The sequence below is a fragment of the Lethenteron reissneri genome, chromosome 2 (assembly GCF_015708825.2).
Source record: "Lethenteron reissneri isolate LAM-NWPU_2019-01 chromosome 2, ASM1570882v1, whole genome shotgun sequence".
Classification (NCBI taxonomy): Eukaryota; Metazoa; Chordata; class Hyperoartia; order Petromyzontiformes; family Petromyzontidae; genus Lethenteron; species Lethenteron reissneri.
The window spans coordinates 15,743,224-15,752,136 of NC_083780.1; the positions used below are offsets into that span (position 1 = coordinate 15,743,224).

The 8,913-nt window shown below is 53.5% G+C and overlaps 1 protein-coding gene across 1 annotated transcript in view; it reads left to right on the forward strand.

Moving 5' to 3' along the window:
* The window catches only part of LOC133341972 (uncharacterized), an 84,073-nt gene extending 80,053 nt beyond the window's left edge, over positions 1-4,020 (forward strand). Inside the window, exon 20 of the mRNA XM_061550811.1 lies at positions 3,804-4,020. Coding sequence (XP_061406795.1) covers positions 3,804-4,020 — 217 coding nt within the window. The remainder of the gene's footprint in view (positions 1-3,803) is intronic.
* The last annotated feature ends 4,893 nt before the right edge of the window (positions 4,021-8,913 follow it).

Below are 8,913 nucleotides of genomic sequence, written 5' to 3' on the forward strand. Positions count from 1 at the left end.
AACACACAACACGACCCCACATACACAACACACAAACACACACGACACCACACGCACAACACACACAACACACACAACACGACCCACACACACAACACACAACACGACCCCACATACACAACACACACACAACACACACGACACCACACGCACAACACACACACAACACGACACCACACCACCCACACACACACGACACCACCACACACAACACACAACACGACCCCACATACACAACACACACCACACACGACACCACACGCACAACACACACAACACACACAACACGACCCCACACACACAACACACAACACGACCCCACATACACAACACACACACAAACACCACGACACCACACGCACAACACACACAACACACACAACACGACCCCACACACACAACACACACAACACGACCCCACACAAACACACACACACACACACACGACCCCACACACACAACACGACAAAACACACACAACACACCACCACACCACACAACAGGACCCCACACCCACACACAAACACCACCACAACACGACCCCACACACCACACACAACAACACACACAACACACACAACACACACGACACGACTCCACACACACAACACACACCCACACACACAACACGACCCCACACACCACACACACAACACACAGCACGATACCACACAACACGACCCCACACACACAACACACACAACACGACCCCACATACACAACACACCACAAACACACCAACTACACACCACACACCCAACACCACACACACCCACCACCCACACACCACACTCCCCTCCGCCCAAAGCCCCACCAGCACCACCACCCCTCCCACCACCTCCATCTCAACTCGACCACTTCACCTCAAAATTCCCCACTGCTCACCCACGCCCCCAGACCCCCCCCAACTTCCCCACAGCTGCCCCCCCCCGAAACCCCCCCCCCACACATTTCCACCCCCGCCCCGCCACACGCCAAACCGCCCGCACTTTGCACCACCGTCACCCCATCACCATCGACACCACCATCCACAACCATTCATACCCCACCCCCACTCTACACCCCCCACACCCCAAAATCCCCCCCCACCCCCAAATGCAAAACACTGCGGGCGTGCAAACCGCGCGGTCGCATTGAAGCGAGGACGCGGGGGGAGAGAGGGGGAGGACAGGGGGAGAGGGGGGAGGGAGAAGGGAGGGAGGGGAGGGAGAGGAGGGAGGGGGAGGGAGAGGGGGGAAAGGAATAAAGATGGGGGGTGAGTGAAGGGTGGAAAGGGAGGGGAGGGAGAGAGAGAGAAGGGGGATGGAGAGTGGAGAGAGATAACGATTGCTATCGTCATCATGAAATTAAAACTTGTTTTATTTTTCCAGGTAAGGTCCCACTGAGCAGTGCAGATCTTTTGTCAGAAGCGACCTGGCTGACACAAATGACAGCCCAACGAAGTGGCTCGTCGTCACCGTGCGGACATTCATGGCAGCCAAACACTCTCAACGCAACGTCTCTAAACGCGTGTTGACGATTCCAAAATGTGGAGGGAAACACCGGACGACCGAAGAACATTCCACGCGACCAGATTCGAGCTGGAACCCACGACCTCCTGCATACCGGGCGAGGGAGTTAACATCTCCTCGCCACCGTGGGGAGAGAGTTGGGGAGGGAAAGGAGAGTGGGAGCGAGGAGGAGGAGGAGGAGAGGCAGTGAATAAGGGAGACTCGAAGGGCGACGGATCCCAACATCTTCAGGGGCTGGTCAATGTGCTTGTCGGCTACGCCAAGCTCGCCGTGCACAGGGCGAGGAAGGTGGCCCTGGAGGGGAAACGTCCGGCCAGCAGCCTGGGCATCGTCCGCGCTCTGGTCGGAGCCCCAGGGTGTGTGGGCCGGAGTTCCGCCATGCGGCGCGGCTGACCCACGCCGTGCCGGCCTTCAAGGAGCAGTGGGCGATGGAGGAAGCCGTGTGCTCGGTGGCAGATGACGGGGAGCTCTGCATGCTGATATGAGCTGCCCGTCGGAGGCCGTAAGACTGTGAGAAGGGCTGCGTGCAGATGCAGCACTTGTCGTAGTTAATTTATATTTATACAAATATTACATAGAAAACAGGGGGAACATAGACATGAAGGAGGGAGAGAGGGGGGTAGAGAGAGGTGGGGTAGAGAGAGGCGGGGTAGAGAGAGGGGTAAGAATGAGGAGAGCAGAGCGTGACATCTTTCGTGAAATTTTTCATTTAAAAAGGGGGGGGGCACATAAAGCAAAGCATTGAACAAAAAACAAAACACCTAAATGATGAACGAAGCAAAGTGCCGACTACACCGAGCATCTTCTTGTTTCCTCTGATCGTACAAAAAAAGAGAGGTGATCGAATAGGAAGAATTGTGGAAAGAGTTAAAATTTGAGTCTTTGGGGAGCCAAAAAAAAAGGGATGGAGAGAGAGAGAGATAAATCAAGACAGGCGAAAGAGCGGAGTGTGAGACTGGAGAGAGGGAGGATGCACAGAGAGAGAGTGGGGAGGCGCTGGAGAGTAGGACGAGAGGCGAGCGAGTGGAGGAGATATAGGAGAGAAAGTCAGATTTACGGTGAGTCGAGAGCGATGGGAGAGAGCCGAGAGGGCGATACGGGAGAGGGAGATGAGAGCTCGGGATGAGGGAGAGCGTGCGAGAGTGAACAAGTGGGGAAAGTGGAGAGATCTGGGAGACCGACAGATCGCGAGGCAGTGGGAGACGAGGAGAGAGGGTCGCGGGAGGGAGCGAGTGCATAGAGAGGAGAGAGAGCGAGGTGGGGGGAGTTTAAGCATCGCGAGAGAGGGAAAACACGGAAAATATTTAATTTAAAAGGGGGGCAGCACAAAGCAAAGGAAACCCCCCCCCAAAAAAAAAACGACATGAACGAAGCAAAGTGCCGACTAAACCGAGCATCTTCTTGTTTCCTGTGATCGTAAAAAAAATGAGAGAGAAGGGGGAGATATAAGCAAGGGAAGAGAGCGACACGGGGAGAGAGAGAGCGGTGGGAGAGCGCGAGGAGAAATACAGGGAGAAGGGAGGGAGAGAAAAGAGAGAGACAATCACTGGGGAGAGAGGCACGGGGGGGGGGTGAGAGAGAGAAGCAGCGGACGGGCAAGAGGGGAGGGAGAGAGAAGAGAGAGGGGGGGGGCAGCGACGAGGGGGAGGGAGCGAGGGGTGAGAGGAAGGGAGCGAGAAGAGAGAGGTAGAGAGAGAGGACACAGCGAGGGAGAGATGGAGACACAGCGAGAGAGAGAGAGAGACCCCACATCGCTTCTCAATTCACCCGCGCAGCCGTGAGCAGCCATCGGCGCCCTTCGCTATGAAGAATCACGGAGAAGCGCAGCATCATCATCAGCAGTAGCAGCAGCAGTAGCAGCAGCAGCATCATCAGCAGCAGCATCATCAGCAGTAGCAGCATCATCATCAGTAGCATCATCAGTAGTAGCAGCAGCATAAGCAGTAGCAGCATCATCACCAGCAGCAGCAGTAGCAGCATCATCAGCAGCAGAATCATCATCAGCAGCGGCAGCATCATCAGCAGCATCATCATCAGCAGCAGCATCATCTCCTCTACTGTCACCTCTTCACAATCGGCATTTTTTTCGTCGTCGGCGCCGTGGCTGCCCGGAATGAGTAAATCACATTGAGATTTCATTGTTTTCATTTGTATTCATTTTTATTATCATTTTAGGCGGAGGGGGGGAGGGGTGTGCGGCGATTGGATTTAAACGGACGCTCGCTCGCATACCTGTTACGATGCGTCTAATGAACGCGCCTCCTTTGGGGTTGACGGCAAATTAATTGCTAGATACGTGACGTGTCAACCGCCGCTGCTGGATGTTGCCTGCAACAAGGACAGCCAGCAACAACGCATATGTCGCGTGATGCACCACCATCCACCATCGTCGTCGTCGTCATCGCGCGAGCTTGGGATGAAGATCGCGGTGGACGCGATGACGGCCGTGATGGAGACGGCGGCGATGGAGACGCTGGCGATGAGGTGGAATTGTCGGCGCGAGGCTTGAGAGAAGGTGGGTTGGGGGGAGGTGGTGGTGGTGGGATTTTCAGCGGCGCTCACGTTGCCTCTGCTCGTAGCCGAGTCCCAAAGCCACGGGGGTGATCAATGCGCGTCGTGGGCCTACTCCTCCACATGGTCGAGCCAGCCTCTTTTAAACAACAACAACAACAAATATACTACCTTGGTGGTGCACCCGTGTTCATGGCCATCGTCGATTTGAGAGATAAAGACGGCTAACAGTGTGGGGATAGCCACATGACAGCTGTCCTGCGCACTGCCGGCTTTAATAGGTGCTCGCTAACAGCACGACCTAATAGTCTGTTCAAGGGTATATGGGAGGGGGGTTGCGTGTATGTGTTCACGTCCGTGTGTGTCTGTACTGCATGCAAGTGTACGCGTGTATTGCACGTGTGTGTACTGCATCTATATCAACTCGGTGTGTACTGCAAGTGTGTATGTAGTCCGTGTGTGTATATGCACTGCAGATGTGTGTGTGTGTTTGTAATTCTTTAGTGTGTGTGTGGTACGAGCGGTGGCGTAGTGGTTAGCGCACTGCGTTAAAACCCCCGGCGACCAGAATTAGAATCCTACTCACGGCCCAACATCAGCGGCGAATCTCTGAAACCGCTCCGGACTCTGCACTGGGTCCACTCGATGTACACGGTGCAGTGCGAAAACGTCAGCTCTGGGGAGACAAAGGCGGCCGGGAGTGATGCTAATATTAATACATGCTTAATAAAAAAAACACAGCACTTGCCTCGACAGCTATACGGAGGATATTTGTCTTTGTGCACATACGTGCGCGTGCTGTGTGTGCTGTGTGTTACCGCACGTGCACGACCGTGTGTTGATTAGCGTTTGACACGTGACTGAATTTCAATCATAAGTGCCGCATTTCTGTTTTCACCCCTCTACCCCAGCAAGGCCACGCGGAGTCTCGAGGCAAATTGTCGGGAGGCTCCCTCCTCCTGCCTCGGGATATTTGGCGAAGTGTGGGCAGCCCGATTCGTGACGAATCAATTTTTCGATCAGTCGACACGCCTGGGCGGTTTCACGAGGCTGTGTGTCGCCACCTCCGAATTATGAAATGAAGAACATTTAACGTAACGCTTTATGCGTAATGTGATTGCCATTAAAATGCATGCCAGACGGTTTGTCAAACTGGTTGTGTGTGTGAATTATAAACCCGGCGGCCGAGTTCGATTTCCGCTCACGGCCAACACCGGTGAGAATTTCTTGAACCGGTCCCGGCCTCCCCCCCCCCTAGGTAGATTCGGCCCAAAATGTGTATCTGGAGCGGTGTGTAAACATCGCCGCAGGGGAGACAAAGGCAGCCGGGCGTGGTGTTGGCCACCCACCCCACGTGTGCCGTTCCGGCCTTCATAGATGCTCGCGAATACCACTTGCCCCAAGGCTTATAGTGGGATCTTTGTTTGTACATGTTGTGATGCCTGGGTTTGTGTGCGTGGATGTGCCGATGCATGTGTGTGTTTGTCTTATGTGTTACACTGTATCTGTGTTACATTGCGTTTTTATTTATTATGCACGTTTGCGTATGTACGTGCCGTACACACGCTCACAGCACTTGCCCCAACAGTCTGTTCAGGCTATACGGGGCATCTTTGTATGTATGTGCGTTCGTACACATGTCCATACGTACGTAGGGTTCTCGCTCACAGCACTTGCCCTGACAGTCTGTGCAGGCTATGCGGAGGAACCTCTGTCTTTTGTGAATGCATGCACGTCCGTCTATGTCCGTGCGTGAGTGTGCTCGCTCACAGCACTTGCCCCAACAGTCTGTTCAGGCTATACGGGGCATCTTTGTATGTATGTGCGTTCGTACACATGTCCATACGTACGTAGGGTTCTCGCTCACAGCACTTGCCCTGACAGTCTGTGCAGGCTATGCGGAGGAACCTCTGTCTTTTGTGAATGCATGCACGTCCGTCTATGTCCGTGCGTGAGTGTGCTCGCTCACAGCACTTGCCCCAACAGTCTGTTCAGGCTATACGGGGCATCTTTGTATGTATGTGCGTTCGTACACATGTCCATACGTACGTAGGGTTCTCGCTCACAGCACTTGCCCTGACAGTCTGTGCAGGCTATGCGGAGGAACCTCTGTCTTTTGTGAATGCATGCACGTCCGTCTATGTCCGTGCGTGAGTGTGCTCGCTCACAGCACTTGCCCCAACAGTCTGTTCAGGCTGTTCGGGGGGCAATCTTTCTCTGTGTGCACCACCCACGTGTGTGTCTGCGTGTCTGTAAATCGTGAGTTCAATTGCTTGCGTACGTGCGTACATGCATCCGCTAATAACCAATGCATAGCCGATGCTACTTTGGCTGTATTGCGTTCTCGCAACATTGGCTCTTGTGACAGGTATAGCTGCTGCTGCAGCTGCAACAGTCTATAGATATAACAAACAAAGAAAAACTCCACGCAAATCCTAAAACGGAAAAAGGTCAAATCTCCCTTCTACGTTTCCCAGCCCCAGAAATGTCACGAAATATTAGTCTTGTTCGCACATTAATAATATTAAATCACACATACAACATGCGTGCCTATAAATGTCCTCACGTTACATAAGCTCGCGTGTGCGTGAGCGCACGTTCCGAGGGATATCGTCTATTGTTATAGGGAAGTGCGTTGCATATTACGCTGGAGGCGATATTGACACTGGCATGGCTAGAGATGGGATGATGATGATGGTGACGGCCTGGCAGTCGAGGCTAGCGACGGAATGCCAGCCAAAGGATTGAACCTCGGCACGAGGGGCTCGAACAGATGGGAGCGATGAAATCGACTCGTGCACAAGGCGACGATGGGTGGACGATGGGTGGACGAGTGGACGATCGTTGCAGCGTCGCGAGACCGTGGGGCCAGATCACGGCGGCGTTTGTGCGCGAAGCCTTCATTCAGCAGTGGACAGATCACGGCTGTTTGATGACGGTGATGGAATATTGATGCGAAATTGCTTCCGCGAGAAGGCCACGCTGGGTTGGCAGCAGAGTCGTGCTGCATTGGGACATGTTGAGAAATTGAAACGGTGACGAGACTTTGCAGAAAACCCTCCACGCGTGGACATTAGAGGAGATCTCTGCACAGACAGATTTAAGGATCCACCGCTCCGCAGTTATAGTTCGGCAGGCCTCGTAGCGCTCCGTGCCTATGAACTAAACTATTGTGCCAGGCAAGAAGGCCCCACTGGGCTGTGCAGCTCTTGTTCAGAAGCGACTGGCGATCACAAATGTGTCGCGGGCAAATACAATAAGCCACTTAACCTTGACTGCAGCCTTGCACCCCTTTTGTTTCTCAATCGTAAACAAATAAAATGTAATGTGAATAAGAACATAGGCTTGATGGAACAAAGTAGTTGTAGTTAGGTGCCAGTGCTGAATTTGTGTATCTCGCACCCCGAGCTGGGAGCTTGCACCCCAGGTGAAGAACCACTGCTCTAAACGCATGTTAATTCTTAACGTGGATGGAGAGAGACACGCAGACTCCCAATATACAGCAGGTAGTCAGGGTCGGGATTGAACCCACGACCTCCTGTATACCCGGCGAGGTAGTTAACATCTCGCCACCGCGCTCCATAACAGAAAACACATCTTTGGCGGTTTCCCATCTAAAGTTGTAGCCATTGATCATCGGCATCAGCAGCAGCCATGCTCAATCCACTGGATAAAGGCCTCCCCGAGTATCATCTTGAGCCGCTGCCACCCCCCCCCATCTCGACATTTGCCATGTCGCAACAATCCACGCGGCACCTGCGCACGAGCTCATATCATCGCTCCACTCCCTAACGGCCCCACGCGGGGAACGCAAACTGCCGTGGACACCGCTGCAGCTCTGATGTACGGACGAGAAACATCGAAGTCCGCAGGGGAAATGGCAGCGAATGTTAAACGTGCCCCACGGGAAGCTCGCAGGGACATGCACGCACGGCCCGGGAGACGGGACGAGGAACTCACGGATCGGGGTACAAACACAAATCGGAGCGACGTCGATTAGGGCAACAAAATGAAAATATGATAATGTTTTTTTACCTTTCTATCTGGCAAAAACTGACACCTTTTTACAAGGAGTCATGTTTGCATAGACCACAATACCTGCAGCCATAATGCAAACAAAAAACATAACTCTGATATATGCACTGTCCTTGAAGTTGATTGTGCATATATTATCAGAGTTATGTTTTTGCTTGCATTATGGCTGCAGGTATTGTGGTCTATGCAAACATGACTCCTTGTAAAAAAGGTGTCAGTTTTGTTGCCAGATAGAAGGGTAAAAAACCAATTATCATATTTTTTACTGGCAAATGAGGTTCCAATGGTGAAAATGTAAATAATTCGTACTTGGGCGGTTGGTGTCACAGCTATGCGCGGGAGGATGCCCGATGGGACGAGACTGCTAACGGAGTGTCGGCCAAAGGAAGGAGCGAGCCCACGTGGATGTAGAGGCCTCGCCGCGGACGGATGGGAGCGATGGGGTCGTCTCGATCGTGCGCGAGCGAGACGGATCGCGCCGCAGCGGCGCGCCGGTCCGGCGAGTGATGGCGACGGGGCGGCGGAGACGTTCATTCGGTTGTGGGTAGATCCTGTCGGCCTTTTTTTTTTTACAAGTTTGATAAAATACGCACGGTGTGGTCTTGATGGAGCGGTGGCGCGGTGGGAGAAGATAGTGGCGCTGTGCATTGGCTCCCCGACCGATGCGCTGAGTTCGTATCTCCTCTCACAATTCCCTGCGGCCCCATTTGTAAATCCCGTGCTGGATGAGGATCTCCCCAAGCCGTGCGGGTTTGTTGCGGGGGGGGCGGTGGGGGGGGGGGTATTGGATCATACTTCATTCACCAGGCTTGCTCAGCGCGGCGGTTACTTGGAAGGCGGAGGGAGTAGAAGTGGA